The 16,050-nt window shown below is 49.6% G+C and overlaps 5 protein-coding genes across 5 annotated transcripts; 2 read left to right on the forward strand and 3 right to left on the reverse strand.

The window, feature by feature from the left end:
- Positions 1 to 265: 265 nt before the first annotated feature.
- Positions 266 to 1,190, reverse strand: TGAM01_v202923 (hypothetical protein; the record flags this gene model as incomplete). The annotated part of the gene is made up of 2 exons (XM_018800495.1): positions 266 to 839; positions 1,009 to 1,190. 2 exons carry the CDS (start codon positions 1,188 to 1,190, stop codon positions 266 to 268), a joined length of 756 nt encoding a protein of 251 aa, XP_018666637.1.
- Positions 1,191 to 1,639: 449 nt separating this feature from the next.
- On the forward strand, positions 1,640 to 3,057 carry TGAM01_v202924 (GPI mannosyltransferase; the record flags this gene model as incomplete). The annotated part of the gene is made up of 3 exons (XM_024549090.1): positions 1,640 to 2,385; positions 2,447 to 2,705; positions 2,782 to 3,057. The coding sequence occupies 3 exons, from the start codon at positions 1,640 to 1,642 to the stop codon at positions 3,055 to 3,057; spliced, it is 1,281 nt and encodes a 426-aa protein (XP_024406205.1).
- A 689-nt stretch (positions 3,058 to 3,746) lies between these two features.
- On the reverse strand, positions 3,747 to 5,632 carry TGAM01_v202925 (hypothetical protein; the record flags this gene model as incomplete). The annotated part of the gene is made up of 2 exons (XM_018800493.2): positions 3,747 to 4,006; positions 4,060 to 5,632. The coding sequence occupies 2 exons, from the start codon at positions 5,630 to 5,632 to the stop codon at positions 3,747 to 3,749; spliced, it is 1,833 nt and encodes a 610-aa protein (XP_018666635.1).
- Positions 5,633 to 11,423: 5,791 nt separating this feature from the next.
- TGAM01_v202926 (subtilase) lies at positions 11,424 to 12,965 on the forward strand (the record flags this gene model as incomplete). The annotated part of the gene is made up of 4 exons (XM_018800492.2): positions 11,424 to 12,092; positions 12,172 to 12,474; positions 12,533 to 12,728; positions 12,796 to 12,965. 4 exons carry the CDS (start codon positions 11,424 to 11,426, stop codon positions 12,963 to 12,965), a joined length of 1,338 nt encoding a protein of 445 aa, XP_018666634.2.
- Positions 12,966 to 13,835: 870 nt separating this feature from the next.
- On the reverse strand, positions 13,836 to 15,437 carry TGAM01_v202927 (squalene synthase; the record flags this gene model as incomplete). The annotated part of the gene is made up of 4 exons (XM_018800491.1): positions 13,836 to 13,949; positions 14,020 to 14,181; positions 14,245 to 15,298; positions 15,382 to 15,437. 4 exons carry the CDS (start codon positions 15,435 to 15,437, stop codon positions 13,836 to 13,838), a joined length of 1,386 nt encoding a protein of 461 aa, XP_018666633.1.
- Positions 15,438 to 16,050: the final 613 nt, after the last annotated feature.

Below are 16,050 nucleotides of genomic sequence, written 5' to 3' on the forward strand. Positions count from 1 at the left end.
ACTTGCTTCGACAAATTTGCGCCTTCCAAGCAGTTCTTTTAACGATGATTCCCAAGTAAATAGTAGCAACAAGTAAAGAATACCTCACAAGGGTTACTCATAAAGAGTGGAAAAGCAAAGAATATCTGACAATATTCCCTCGTGATAAGTGGAGGACAAGGTTTTCCTCACAACCTATACGCTCGGCCTTTTTAGCAATGCAGGGTCGAGACCCACAGGCAATCTCCGGGAAACATCAAGCAACGTTCTAGCCTTCTCACGCTTCTCACACAGGAGAGACAGGCCGATGGTCATCGTCTTTCATGTCGGGTACCCACCCCTTGGGTCTCTCACTGCCCCTCACCACAAGACCATAGCCTAGTTTCTCGACCTTGTTGATGCTCTGCCGCATGACCTCCACCTTGGAGCGGAAATCCTTCGTCGGCACCTGGGGCAGCATCTCGAATGAACAGCCGAGCTCCTGTATATCGCTCAGGATGTTTCTCTCGTAGTCGCCCACTAGCTCGCCGGTCTGTGCGGTGGTGACTGTTGCAAACCGCATCAGTTCTCCAAACAGGTCGAATAGGCCGTACATGTAGTCGTGTGGCGTCAGCATAATGTCTGCGGGGACAGCTGCTTGCGTTTCTTCTAGAGTGATGAGAGTTTGGTGCCGTAGATAGTGGGCAAAGGAGAGTGCCTCGACTAGCTCCTCAAGACACCGTAGAGAAAAGCTGTAGCGATAACGGTTGATGGACTGCACGTCTGCGGTAATGCCTGAAAGCAGCTTTGAGATTTCGCCGAGACGCGTGTCAATGTCTTGCTGTATTCCCTTTGGAAAGTCTTGATTTGGTTGTTTGACTCTATAATGCATGAGTGAATGAGTAAGTGGGCTGGACGAATAGTGTGAAGTGACTTGGTCAACTTGAAGCTTAGCTACTAGTACCTTTGCAATGTGAAAATACTGTATTGAGAATCATGATTAGCACACTACGATCCGAAGGTCCGTTGGTCAAGCGAAATTCAACAAACATCTTCTTGCTTTGCGCCGTCACATCTCTCGATGCCTTGATGATGCGCTCTCTGCGGTCGTAATGCTCATCCAACTCGTCCCGGAAAGTCTCAAACATGGCGTGGAACCTGCCACGCGGCAAGTCTTGCACACTCTTAGCGCGCACATTGCCATCGTAGTCTCGCTTGGTTCCTCCAGCCATTCCTTTAAGGGTTTATTTTCTCTTGGTCGGGAATTATGCCTGGGTAAAGTATACGTTCGATTTAACTTTTAAGGCCCAAAACAGAATTGCTGAGGTCAAGCGTAGTCAAGAGTGGAGACGAAGGACCCCTAAAGCTGCCAATGAATTGACGACAATGTAAGTCAGCGCCCCGCTAAAATTTCCGAGCTGTGAGGTCAGAGCTAGAGCTCAGTCTAGCTCTGTCGAGATGCTGATGATGCTGATAGCGAGATATTGAACACATGAGGATTGAGATTAATTGAATCCTCCTCTATCCTCCTCTTTCAATCTGGGATACAAATTGATCTCTTGACAAAACGCATCATTTATTCTGTTGCATCTCATATTTTCAGGCATCCAGATCTGGAACCATGAGCTTGAGGCCAATCTCATCCATCACAACACGCTGTCCTTAGAGCTCACCTCACTCAATGCCTTCACAACCAACCACCACCATGGCTCCCTCAACAATCTCCTCTCTCTTTCATCCAATCCCCCTTTTCTCACTCGCCGCCCTCCTCCGCCTCATCCTCCTCTTCTACGGCATCTGGCAAGACGCCCACTCTGCCGTCAAATACACCGACATCGACTACCTCGTCTTCACCGACGCCGCCCGCTATGTATCTCAAGGCCTCAGCCCCTATCATAGGGAAACATACCGCTACACGCCCCTGCTGGCCTGGATGCTCGTCCCTACGGCCACGCCCCAGCTCTTTTCGTTTGGAAAGGTCGTCTTTGCACTCGCGGACCTGCTCGCCGGATGGCTGATTGTCAGAGTGCTAACGAAGCAGCGCGGCATGAGCGTCGAGAGGGCCGGCGCGTTTGCTGCCATTTGGCTGTGGAATCCGATGGTGGCGACAATCAGCACGAGGGGCAGCTCGGAAGGGTTGCTGGGCGTCTTGACAATGGCCCTGCTGTGGGCTGTTGAGGGGAAGAGAATCGGGCTGGCCGGGTTTATCTTGGGGTTGAGCGTGCACTTCAAGATTTACCCCTTTATCTATGCGCCGGCCATTATCTGGTGGATGGACGATGAGCATCTAGGCAAGGGCAAGGAGGCTGCTAAATCTTCGGCTTCATTCACAGACTCCATTGTTCGGTTCCTCTCTCCTCAGAGGATCCGGCTTACTCTCATCAGCTTACTGACCTTTATGGGGCTCAACGTCCTCATGTACTACATGTGCGTCTCCTCTCCTCTCGCAAAACAGAGACAATCACCCCATACTGACCTAGCATCGCAGCTATGGAACCCCTTTCCTTGTCCATTCCTACTTCCATCACGTCACCCGCATCGACCACCGCCACAACTTCTCGCCCTACAACATCTTCCTCTACCTCGCATCCGCCGACCCATCTTCCAGCTCGCTCCACGCATTTATCCCTCAACTGCTCCTCTCATGCTTCCTAATCCCCTTTGTCCTTGCCAAAAAGGACCTCGCCACGTCCATGATGGCCCAGACCTTTGCCTTTGTCACTTTCAACAAGGTCTGCACCTCACAGGTAAGTGTAGTCCAACCATCCTATGTATATTTTTTTCCTATTTACTCACATTTTTTTTTTTTTTTTTTTTGCGTAGTACTTCCTTTGGTACATGATCTTCTTGCCTCTCTATCTGCCTGGATCCTCCATGCTTCGCGTTCCCAGCCGGGGCATTGCGGCTCTGCTCCTTTGGGTTCTAGGCCAAGCCGCTTGGCTGCAGCAAGGCTACGAACTCGAATTTCTTGGCGTCAGCACCTTCTTTCCGGGGATGTGGCTTGCTTCATTGGGGTTTTTCCTCATCAACTGTTGGATACTAGGGATTATCATCAGCGACGGTGCGGAAGTCAGCCTCCAAAAAGTGCGTAGTGCGTAAATGGTTCGGTAGTTGTCTTTAGAGAAAATACAATTCACAAAATAAAACGTCACATCTCTTTAGAATAGCCATTCACTACCTTTATCAGCCTCATTGAAGACTATACGAAACCAATTGTGATTGTGGCCTAAGTACCGAAATTCCATTGCGGGTATCAACATTATTTCAGACCCATTATATCAATTCCTCGCATTGTCCTTCCCACTCTCCCCATTCATGTGCGTACTGTCCAGTCACCGAGAATTACCCCTATCAAAGCCATACTAAGCAATACCAACCATCACATCCGACTTCTGCCGAACCCCATATATCCATGAGCAGTGAGAAAAAGACCAACTCCAAGCTTTGTTCGCATTATTTGGCTGTCCCAGGGTATGAAAATCGAAACGTTGGGACAAAAATCTCAGAACCCAGATCCCATAATTCCTCGCTTTGTGCTGTTATAAAGATGTATAAAACGCCTTAAACGACCGAAAAGAAAAAAGAAAAAAGAAAAAAAGAAAATAAAAATATAACATGTCCATTGCGGTTTGCGCTATTGTACTTTACTCCATAAATGAATATGAGTCAGATTTTTATCTTCATTTTGCATTTTAGAAGTAAGAAATCCGAAAATGCTCGTCGTAAATTTGTTTTTTTGTAACTTGCTGCCTAGCGAGCTTCTTGCAATCGAAAATTGGACCCAGGATTTACTGAATGGTAATTCTGGTTGCGAGAGATCGATAATTGGACAATTTCAAAGAGGTAATGCGCTGCCTGGATGGCTCAGCCGCAATAATCATCCGGCCATCTTTGCTGTAGACAATGTTGCCAAAAGTGTCGCTCAATCCGGGGAATGTGGTCTCTGGTCGGACCCTGTTCAGCTCGGCTATGATTTGCTCGCTCCAGACTCCAGTGCACTTGCCATTCTGCATCAAGAAGAATGGGTTGAGTGGCGGCAATACAGAATCTAGTCGGAATGTTAGCAGCTGTTGTGAGAAAAGGGGACAATTATCAACATACCCAGATCAACAAAGCGAATCCTCAAGTACTCGAGTCTCTTGAACTTTTCCATCGAGCGGACAGCAGAGAGCACCAGTTTCTCAAAGGCCTCGATAAATGCCATATCCTGGATTCCTGAGCCAGAATCATGGAAGCTGAATGCCCGGCGGCAGCAGTTTTTGACCGTGATATCAATAGATTTGAGCTTGGTCGTCAGCGGGTCAGCCAGGCGGGCCGCAACATCAAAAACGTGGTGGCAGATACGCCCTGTATAGGCAAAATGTTCCAATGACGGCAAGACAAAGGCCAGGCTGGAGCAGAGGTGAGCCTTTTGTGCCACTTTGTAGTAAAAAGCCGGCATCACTCCCTCTCGCCGATAGTCGCTTTCCATGCAGAGAGAAAGGTTGGTGACGTGATTCGGGAGGAGCGGTAGGAAATCTGAAGCAGTGATGTAGCTCTTAGACTTTGGCTTGCTGTAAGAGCCCTGCCATTCCTCCAAGTTCGGTAGTGCCTTCATGATGACTCTAAAGTCATCCCTGTCTCTCATCAAATTCCACTGGCCCTTGGTTACCAGGGTGCGCACTGAGGTGAGGTGAAGAAATTGCTTGTCCTCCTCTTCCTCTGCCGCTGAGCCAGGGTTCTTCATATCAAAATGGACGACTCTAGGCGCCTTGCGCCGCTCTCCCCCTTCCAAGGTAAGTACCTTGGTCTCGGGCAGTGCCGCGGCGACGAATTGAAATACTTGCTCGAGGGTGCAGTTGTTCCCCGGCAAAGTGTAAGTAGCGTTGGTCAGTCCATCTGTCGTAACCGTAGGTAGTGTGAGGGTGTTCGTCAGCGCCAATGGCCCATATGTCGGCTGAAAAACGGGAAACCAAATCTCAATGTGCTTGATGTACGCCGAGAGATGCTGTTGTTGGACCAGAAATTCCATGGCATTGTTGATAGAGTCAAGCGTCGCCTTGAGCTTGATGTGCCGGAATAGTCTTTGCTGAACCAAGACTCTCCACACACGGTTAACCAGAGCTAATGCAGTGAGTTCTCGCCTCCGCGAATGGCGAAGCGCAGTGCTCCACCCCCTAGTCAAGCTCGAAATCCTCATGGTGCTTCTCGACGTCGCAGATACGCAATACCCAAATATGTGATCGAGAATCGCTTCATGAACTTCGGTGGGGAGTTCTTCGAAATGCCGTGCGGGCGGGCTTCCGGAGGCACCGTCGATCGGCTCGGTCGATGCCCTGTCCCAACCACTAACATCTAAGCCAGACTCTTGCTCCTCCAAACGGCTTATTTGAGGGTTTCGAGTTTCGAAATGGGGAAAGGGCGTGCTACTGGGTCTCGCAGGCGGGACAAAAGACGTGCTCTTGGCCATCTGGAAAGATGGGCTTGACGGGCCGGGAGAGACAGGACTCGAGGTGGTGTTGAGAAAAGTCGTAACCAAGGATGTGGTCATGAGCGACGAGAAACTGGCATCGTCGGAGTCATCCGGCTGCATCTCGCCCTTGTCCTGGCATTCAACGTCCCTAACGTCCCTCTCGTCCAGATCCATCCTCAGGCTGCGAACGCTCTTTGCGTCGATATCCATGGGTTCCCCCATTACTGCGGACGCCTTTTCAGGCTGGTGGTTCAGGCTGGTGATCAGGCCTGTTCAAACTGATAATCGAGGGCTCTGCAAAGACAACAAGACACGCATTTCACGGCAAAGATGGTTGGGGGAGTAGAGCGTCGTCAGCGACTCGTAAACTTTGAGACGGGCGTCAGTTCCACAATTAATGCGCGGGCAGTTGTACGCCCCCAAGGCGGTCTTCACAGGCTCGCGGCGTCTTCCGGACGACGATAGAGAGTAGAATAGTAGACGGAGAGGTTGCAGGTTGCACAGTATGAAGAGGACGAGCGAGAAGTCAGTTCAGTTGGTATCGCCGCAGATAATTAGTTGAGTGGTGGGCAGTCCGGCCAGGCTGTTGGCACTTTACGCGACGCCCAGCCCGGTCTCGTGCTCGCGTGCCGATACGGAGATTGCAAGCGACAGAGGGGGGGCAGTGCAGGATCAAAGAGAGCCACGCCGATCAGAGGCTGGAGATGGCAGAGTCGTGTGTCGCCGTCGCCTTTTTTTGTCTCGCCTGCGCAGGAATGCAGCGAGAGCGACGGGTCTGGCGGCAGCGGCCCAGCCAACGGACAATCAGGGCGCAAAGGGAGAAAAGGGCACTGTAATGGCGGGACTGCACGGGAACGAGGGAAGAGGCTGGACGAGGCACTGGGCGAGAAGAGAAGGGAACAGGAAAATGAGGAGGCAGCTGAATGGGCATCAAAAGCTTGTCAGACGACGGCGCTCAGCAGCCGACGTCAAACGTAATTGCGTGCAGCTCCCAGCGGTTGATGTTAGGCGGCAAAGCCGCTAAGCTAAAGCCCACCGAAAAAAAGCACCAAGTCCATATGACTTTTTTTGCCAATCTCTGGGATTGATTGGCTTGCATGCGTCAAAGCTGCTCATCAAAGACAAAACTCATTTGCAGTAAAATTACCCCACCTCAATATTATGCTGCTACCCAAGACAATTCGCCATCTCCAATGGCTGGCTGCAGGACAATTTGAGACCATTTATCTTTGCTTCTTCCTTTTCGTTTCATTTCGTCAAGTCAATTATTGGCCCTCGTGGCACATTGGGTACATGCAAGGACTGGTATATCACATGATTCTCATTGACCGATGGCCTTTGCCCGATTGCAGCTTTACAAATCTCACATTGCCAATGCAGGCCATTTCAATTTTTTTTCATTCATTATGTCATACCACACACAAAACAAGGGATAATCGCCATAAGCACCAGACATTTATCTCGGCAGCACCGCTAGTGGCCAGCGCTGCCGAGTCTGAGTTTGCTGCTGTTTAATTGCTGAATCTCCCGCCGTCCCAATAGTTTGGCGCCGAGGGTACGGCAATTTCAGCGCTCCCTCCGGTGGGTCCATCCCGTCGGTACGGCGGCAAACGTCAAAAACCCAGAGAGCCGGATTCGTCTTGGAATTTACCGCATCTATAACTTGACAGATACGGTCTTGAGATGGTACGACGGAATGCCTGGGTTCTCGCCGGCTTTGATGGCAATCCACTTTCGAAATGCCTGCAGAACTCGCGCTTTCTCTAGCCAATACGCGGCTTGCGCAGGGAAGTGCTCGAGGTCACTCGCCTTGATTCGACTCGTTCTCCCAGCTATCCGAAGCTTTTTCTAGCAGCACAGCTCTTGGCATTTATTACTAATTCGGTGAATTCAGCATCCCTTTGTAGTATTATGACGCAGTAAGTAGAGCAGTGAAGTACAAGTTCAAATGCCTTGAACTGCTTGGTAGGGTTGCCTAGAGCAGAAGTTTTGGTGGCAGATGGCGTGGCATTCATACATCTTGCTTCAAATCGTGATATGAAGTCACATATCAGAAGATGGCGATTTTACACACAAGTTGATCCCGTCCAGACAAAAAGTTACGCTATCCGGTCTGAAGCTCCCGGGTAGATCGGGCTGATCAACCGAGTTGTCCAAAATGACCAAAATACCTACATGGATACAGTATGGGAGTACTGATAACTGGACTAAAGATTAAAATGACTTGATGCGTTTTTCTTCCTTACATTTTAAAAAAAAAAATTTCAAAATAAAACAAATAAACGAATAATTATGCGCAATTTGCAACTTTAGTATCGCGACAGAATATAAACGTATTGAGCTCCGCATCCTCTTCTGGCCCGGCTGGGAGCTTTATAAATTGTCCTTTAATGCCCACTGTTCTTCATTCTATAAATGTGCAAAACACAAAACAGAACAGGCATTACCTTGAAGTAAAAACGTGATGAAACCATTTGATGCATCGCCAAGCTCGGCGTTGGTAGAGTCATCATCAAGAATCCCACGGAGCCGCTGGGAAGCAAAAAGGGCATAGCAGCTGATCTACAAAAGCATCTCCATGTTTAATTTTGACGAGGCCAACAGGAATAAACCATTTTAACTGAATCACGCTATCACGCAGTTTCGTCTTATGCTTATTTCGACCCGGTTTAGGAGCCGTATCCGAGACGCGAAATGTAGGAGGCGAAGAAAGCCAAGATCAGCTTGCTGCGAATCAGACGCCTTTGGCTGCCTGTGAGGAGCAGATGAAATGCATCTAGCACAATTGGATGTAGCACCAGCTGTTACTACTTGTAGTATCCAGGCAACCATCTTGTTTAAGTTGATAACCATGCCTTCGATCATACCGGTGCTACGCTACTCGCAGCGGAACATGAACTGCCGGTGCTCCTAGACTAGTGTCCCCTGTAAAGTGATTGAACATATCTGGATAATCAAACTATAGCATATCATGCAACATCTGTGATGCTTCAATTCGGAGTATGACTGCTAATTTAGGGGAAGAGATTGGCTTTAGTCACTGCTTTGAGAACCCAGAAGAAGATATCGTACCCGCAGAGCCCATTATTTGTGCCATTAGTATTGATAAGCTCGGTATACCTGCATGTAAGCAAATGGTCGGGATCCGGCAGCCAACTGCATCTTGTATCATCGAGACTCCCAAGCCTCCCGAATCTCCCAATGAGATGCGCGAGACGCTGTGGCCCACGTGGTGAGGCGAAGCAACCGCCCGGGCGTTGGAGGCATGCATATGCATACAGCACCTCTTGTGCGCTGCTTTTAAGGGAGCTCGTATATGCGTTGATGGACGGAAATTGGACACTCAACTTCAAACAACACGGAGTGCGTATAGATGGCCTAGAGCCTGCTGGGATCGGGGTTGACAAGGGGCCGCTAAGCGTGAGATGTGGGGGGGCAGCAGTCCGCATTTGTTGACAGCAGGGCTTTCCACAATGCCAACTCTGGTAGGTGGACTGGACGGTTTATGGAGTATAGGCTGGGATGGATGGAGCACTAGCATGTGGTTTTGGCAGCTTGCTTGATATCAGGTTTAGGAATCACTTGCATGTGCTGCTCGTATGTATGATACCTTCATGGGAGTGATATGCTCCGTAGAATTCGGACTAACCACCCAAGATGGGTGACATCGGAGGGAGCACGGCTTTATTCTACATGCCAACAGTGGCCTCCATCGCTATCAGTACGCGCACTGCGGACATGTAATGAGCTGCATCCTGCCCTGTGCTCTCTGTGCATCGTGCAGGTGGCCGTGGTACTGGGGATACGTCTTCGTAGTCTTTCGGATTCCCGCTGTGATTGACGTAAAGATGACTTGGCTGCTGAATTTGGAATGTAATGAAGTCGAGCTACACGAGCAAACCCTGGACATGCGCCTGAGTAATGAATGATTTCAATCCACGGCTCACGGCTCACAGCTGTCAAGACAGATCTTGAAAACACAAACAAGCAAACAAAGGGAGGAGCCGGACTAACCTTAAATTTTGTTCACTTTAAATAGATATACAGAATGGAACTGTATCAACACTACTAGTAACAACTGATAGGGAGATGTACTCTTGTGCCTTGTAACGAGCGAGCCTCAATCCGCGATCGAAATACATGCACAGCCAAGACAACATGAAGACTTGGCTTCTGTAGCGCGCGTTTCAAATGCTTGGGAGCTAGGCCAGTGGAAGGAGCTCACCAGCTGGATGGAACAGGCGCCGAGCTTCGAGATTCGCTAGCGCTCCGCCGTGTTTCAGACGTGGAGCAGCCCACTGGCCCCTGACGCCACCCGAAGCTGATTTCCAGTGCACCCGAGCCGTTGTGTTGCTGCAACGGTGGAGGTATCAGGTACATGCGCCTAGAACTTGCAATTCTAACAGACGGAAATGAATGCCTATTCAAAGTGTTGCTCTATTGTAGAAATGAAGAAAGTGGCTGTGTCATTGTCCCTGAATCGAATTGTAGCAGTGGTAATCCCTCCAATAATCTTCAAGCATATACGCGTATCAAGCATTATGTAATCTCTTATGCAAGAGCACTCGTTGATCTGCATTCTCATGGAGGCTCTCAATCTGCGGATGATCTGCCTCGAAGCCCTGAGGAGGTTGGGATCGCTGCTATTTTGCATTGATCGACAAACTCAAGGGCTGCCATATCACTCATTATGCGCACTAGCGCAACAAGCATCGAAGCCTATTGTTACTTGATACGCGCATGTTAGATGGCGATATGCTACGGCCCTGAAGATCAATGGCGCTTGCATCTGCCACAGAAGAAGGAATCTCTGCAGACGCCGTGTTCACTTAGCCGCCCACAGGGAGCTAATCAAGTCGAATGTGCAAGGCGACTGGTCTAGTGATTTGAGCCAAGGGAAATTGATATCAGATTGAAGCTACGGACATTCACGTCCTGTCGTGCGAACATGCTGTTGATAGTGAAAGCTGTGCACATGTACCAGATACCTCACAACCTGATACACGCCCAATGTCAAGATAACCTCGGCCGAATCAAAACAACTTGAAGAAATCTTCCCCCGCCGCTAATATGCACTCTCAGTCTGCCCTTCGCAGCCAAGCCCTCGGCGTGTCTGAAGCTAAGAAAAAAATTGGAAAAAAAAAAGAATACTATGATAGAGATGAAAAAGGAAAATGGAGCAAAGAAGCAGACGTATAGAGCCCTGTCGTTGCGGTCTGGGCGGTTTCCAAAACGTCTTGCAGCTCGCTTGGCAGAGACACGCTGCCCCCTGCACGCCCAAACTCTGAGACACCCGCCAACGACCTGCCACAGGTTCCGGCGGTTAGGGGCCCTGGGAGCTTCTGCAAGGTACCACGCCGCAGCAGCGTGCTCTGTCAGGCACCGCTACTGAAGAAGGCTCCAGGGCTCTCCCCGCCCGCGCCGCTAGCAGGGCCCCATCCCCGGAAGCTCCAGTCTCCAATTGACCGTTCCATCAATCCCATGCATGCGCGCCTTGGCTTTTCTCTCTGTGAGCTGGGGAGGCCACTCTCTCACGCAGTCACTAATCTTTGCTCTTCTTCTCCTCGTTTTGCTCCTGACCCCATGTCATTTTGATCTTTTCTTTTTCTTCTTCTTCACCTGCGCTTCACTCGTCAAAATCTTTATTTCCCTTCGCCTCCCCACCCCCTTCGTTTTTTTGGGATCTGTTATAAGTTCCTATTCACACGCTCTCTCTTTCTCTATTCTCTCGCAAAAACAGTCGCTGGCCTGGTCCTCCGCACTTGGACTGCATATTCTATTTTTACCGTCATTCTTTATCCTTTGAGTAGCTGGTTAATAGAGGATCCGTTGATCGCCGTATCCTTTATTCCTCTCTTGTCCATACCTTTATTTCTTTTTTTGGGAGCCGAAAGAAAAAGACTACATTCCTTCAGCCTTGACGAGTGAACAGCCGGACCTGATCCTCACAGCTAAAAAAGTTACCTACTATTAATATTTCACATCCCCTTTTCCAAGTCAAAGAACCGTCTCGATGGCGCCTTTCAACACCATGCTTGGCTATCTCCTGCTAGTGGTAGCCCCCTTGGCGGCTGCCCTGCCGTTCCACGGCCACGGCCCCAACACCAACAACCTCAACTTTAACCTCACCGAGACCATCAATGAGACCATCAACGAGATCAACGAAAACCTGGCTGGCCTGGTTGGATACATCACCAACCCTCACGCCAAGAACGTCATCGCCAACCGCTACATTGTCGTCTACAACAACACCTTTGGCTCCGAGGCCATCTCCGCCAAGCAGGCCGAGTTCGCCGCCACCATCCAGAAGCGCAACCTTGGAAAGCGAAGCCTTGGCGGCAACCTCCTCTCCACCGAGATCCACTCCTTCCAGATGCACAACTGGCGCGCCATGGCTCTCGATGCCGACGACGAGATGGTCAAGTCCATCTTTTCCGCCCAGGAGGTCGCCTACATCGAGGCCGATGCCGTTGTCCAGACCAAGAACGCCCTCGTTGCTCAGACCAACGCCACTCCTGGCCTTATCCGTCTCTCTAACCGAAATGCTGGTGGCAAGAACTACATCTTCGACAACACTGCTGGCGCTGGCATCACTGCCTACGTCGTCGACACTGGTATCAGAATCACCCACTCTGAGTTTGAGGGCCGTGCTTCTTTCGGTGCCAACTTTGTCAACTCCAACGTATGTGACAAATACACTCCTTCCCTAAACCGGTGATATGATTTTTGAAAGAGAGCAAAAAGCTGACAATCATGCTTAGAACACTGATGAGAACGGCCACGGCAGCCACGTTTCTGGTACCATTGGCGGTGCTACTTTCGGCGTTGCCAAGAACATCAAGCTCGTTGCCGTCAAGGTCCTCGATGCCACCGGGGCCGGGAGCAACTCTGGCGTTCTCAACGGCATGCAGTTCGTTGTCAACGACGTCCAGGCCAAGGGTCTCTCCGGCAAGGCTGTCATGAACATGTCTCTCGGTGGCTCCTTGTCTGCTGCTGTCAACAACGCCATTGCCGCCATTGCCAACGCTGGTGTCGTCCCCGTTGTTGCCGCCGGTAACGAGAACGTACGTTTTTTTTTACCCGTCTCTTTTGAAAACGCAAAGCCTCTAACTCTTTATATAGCAAGACACTGCCAACACCTCTCCCGGCTCTGCCCCTCAGGCCATCACCGTCGGTGCCATCGATGCCACCAACGATGTCCGTGCTAGCTTCTCCAACTTTGGCGCTGATGTCGACATCTATGCCCAGGGTGTCAATGTTCTCTCTGTCGGCATCAAGTCTGATACCGATACCGCCACTCTCAGCGGTACAAGCATGGGTAAGAACTCCAACTATTTTGTCAGACATATTTTTTAAAACTTAAGCTAAATCGTCTTTTCCAATAGCCACTCCTCACGTTGCCGGTCTCGCTGCCTACCTGATGGCTCTCAAGGGCCTCACCAACGTCAACGATGTCACCACCCTCATCAAGAACCTCGCCACTGCCACCGGTGCCTCGGTCCAGCAAAACGTTGCCGGAACCACGAACCTCATCGCCAACAACGGTGAACTGTAAATCATTTGACTGGGTTCTCCTTGTCCAGTCGTTGATATGACAGACTCAGAAGAAGAAGGAGAAATAGAAAGAGCGCATTGAAACTTAAAATTTGATCTCTTGCGATTTCATAGACATAATTTTTGATCCGAGATAGAAAGAGAAGCCTTGGAACGATGGGATGGTATCTGCCCGAGAAGTATTAATTAGCTTGCGGTATTGTAAGCAGCGCAGCGTATCGAGCACATGTAAATATAATAGAGAACGTTGCCTTGATCACTGGTCATATTCAAGAGACTATTGAAAGCGTGAACACTCAGTGCCGAAATAGTGAAGATATATTTGAACTCATATCATATATTGATGTATTAATACAATTTTAAGTTGGCCTATTTCGAAGCAAGCGTGGAAATGCTCAATGCGCACAGCTTCTCGGTGACGATTGTCACATTGCAAAGCGATACTTCAAATATGGGGTATGTTTGCTTGCCCGCGCAAATCCAACCTCGTCAAAGCCCAAGGCTGGAGATTTCACGCTGCGTCTAGCTAGTTAAAGCGACTAAAAGCAATGGAAAGGGTTGATATCAGCACTTCTTCGGCACAACCACAGTCATGGAAGGACTGGATTGCAATTTGACATCCGTGCTAGTTGTAGAGGAAAAGCAAAAAAGGAGAGAGAAAGACATGTTGCCTTCAATAAGAAGCACCTGTTGTTAACAATCAAGTAGGAAGTATGGGTTCCTGCTTAATTTAGCATTAAAGATATTAATTAAGATAGTAAGTATACATTGTGTATGCTTGGCAGATATCATGAGCCAAGATCTGTAGTGCATGAAGACATCGAGGCATCGCAGTCGGGTGGTATCATCAATAAGTAGGTTAGTAGTGTCGTTACAATTCGTCACGGTCTAATACTGGAGGCGCACCGCCAGCACCCGACCATAGTTTGGCAGTGTCAGAAAATGTGCCGTCAAATCTCGCACCGAAGAACCAAGCAATGCCAAGCTGTACAATGTTAGATTGAACAATGTGGAAGTCAAATCTGGGGCGCGGAATAAGTGTGAGTATGTCTTACCATAACGCCCGTCATGGTCAGCAAAACGCCGAGAACGACAGCAATCAACATAAAGGTTTCGCCGGTGGTCATGCCGGGTTCTTGTCTCTGCTTCTCCTGGGCCTCCTTGGTGAGCTTCTTCGCATCTTGCTTTGGGAACAAGGTCTCGATGAATTGTTCAATCTAGAGGGGTGATTTTGTCAGCAAAGGTTAAGGTTCAACTCCAAGAGAATAACTTCTTCGTACCTTGGCACACTGTACGCTAATTGCCAAGAAGTTGGGATCCCGAGGGTCATTCTTCTTTTGAATGCGCCTGGCGTATCTTCGGAAAACATCGCAAAGCACCTGAAGGTTCTGTGTGCTCTCCAACATGATTTGGCAAGCATCTCCCTTGGTGATCTTGATATGGCTTTTCAGCACGGCCGGGTTCCTGAAGCATAGTTCCAGGGTGGCAATGGCCATGCCCTGCGGAATGGCAACAAAGTTGAAAGCACTTTGATCCCTCATGCCGGCCATGTAAAACAAACAGTCTTCAACGTGCTTCAGCGCATCAAGTACCATTTCTGATACGCAGTTGATAGCCTGCGGTTCATACTTGGGATCAAACAGGTCTTCCCACTTGTCAACATGCTTGCTCCAAATCTCCTTTGGGTACCACCGCCGGCGGTCGCCCCAATCCTCATGGATATCACGGATGATGTTCGTTTTCTGCAGGAACTGACCCATGGACTCGGTCAAGGCGGGTCTCTCAGCCAGCTTGGGGTTGGCAAGCTCAGAAGCCACAAATAGCCGCGTCAGGCCTTCGCCGACCAGCCCCGCAACGTAGTGGCAGTACAGCTCATATTCTTCGATGGTCTGTACACCATTTTCAATCATCTCGGTGTTTTGAGCGTAATCAGCCATGCCGTTACCCATCTTAACGGTCATGTCCTTGATGATCTCGTAGTAAGGCTTCTTGAGCTTCTTGAGTTCGGTAATCACGACATCAAAGTGCTCTAGAAGCTCTGCATCCTTTTCTTTGCTGTCGTGGTACTGCCAGCCATCTTGCTCCATTGTCACATGGAAGTTTCGTAGCATAGGGACCTTGACGTCGAGGGGAATGGTCATATCATCCTCAATTGTGTCGAGGCCACGTAGTACCAGGTAGAAAAGGGTGATTGGGACCAAAAGCTCGTGGTTGAGTTCTTGAATGACAGCCGAGAAACTGCGGCTTGTCATGTTCAAATAGCGAAAGCATTCTGATAATGTCGCCGACTCGTTCGAAGGGTCGCGTCTGTGAACAGGGTCATGCCAAAGCTTCCTGCAGAGGTTAAAGTTAGCAGCATGTTCAAGTAATCTTGTCTGAGACCCCTCTCAAAATTTCTTCTCAACGATGACACTTACCATTGAATCATGGACCGCAATTGGGCCGGATGCAGTAAATAGTAGAGCGCGCCCATTTTGGTTGGTTTCCGTGAGCACTTTGCAAGCTTGTCGGTTGTCGATTGTGCGTTTAGGGGAGGACGAAGTAGTGAAAAATTAGTATAGAAAAGCCAGCACTAAGATAATCCGGCTACCGTGTTCGCAGCTTGAGCAAACGGCGGGGTGAAAAAGTAGTACGGGGTATAGTGAAAACAAATACTACAACAAGATACACAGCACCTGAAGGAAGGGAAGAAGGAGAAGCTGGGCAATGGGGGGACGTGGAACTAAGAGAGTGTCGTGGGTTAAAATGAACGGCAAAAAAAGAAGTAAGAGCTGATTAAAATACGAATACGCCGATGGATCGCGGAGAGGAGAGGAGAGAATGATAGGCCCCACCGCCGAGCGCACAACGAGCCAAATTGTTCCGCAGCAAAGTCCATCCACTAGGTAGGGCTAGTATGCAGTTTTACGGCGGATGTTTTAGCTGCTGGCACGGCTGCCGGTTCCGCTAGTGATGCGTCGAACATGCAGGAGACGCGCCCATTGAGCCCAACTATTGCGAATACGGAATGGAGGCTGGCTGGAGGGCTTTAGGGGTTACTGGTGGGATTGAAGCCTCATTTCGTGGCTGTCATTGGGTCGCATCTA

Source organism: Trichoderma gamsii, assembly GCF_001481775.2.
Source record: "Trichoderma gamsii strain T6085 chromosome Unknown Scaffold_7.2, whole genome shotgun sequence".
Classification (NCBI taxonomy): Eukaryota; Fungi; Ascomycota; class Sordariomycetes; order Hypocreales; family Hypocreaceae; genus Trichoderma; species Trichoderma gamsii.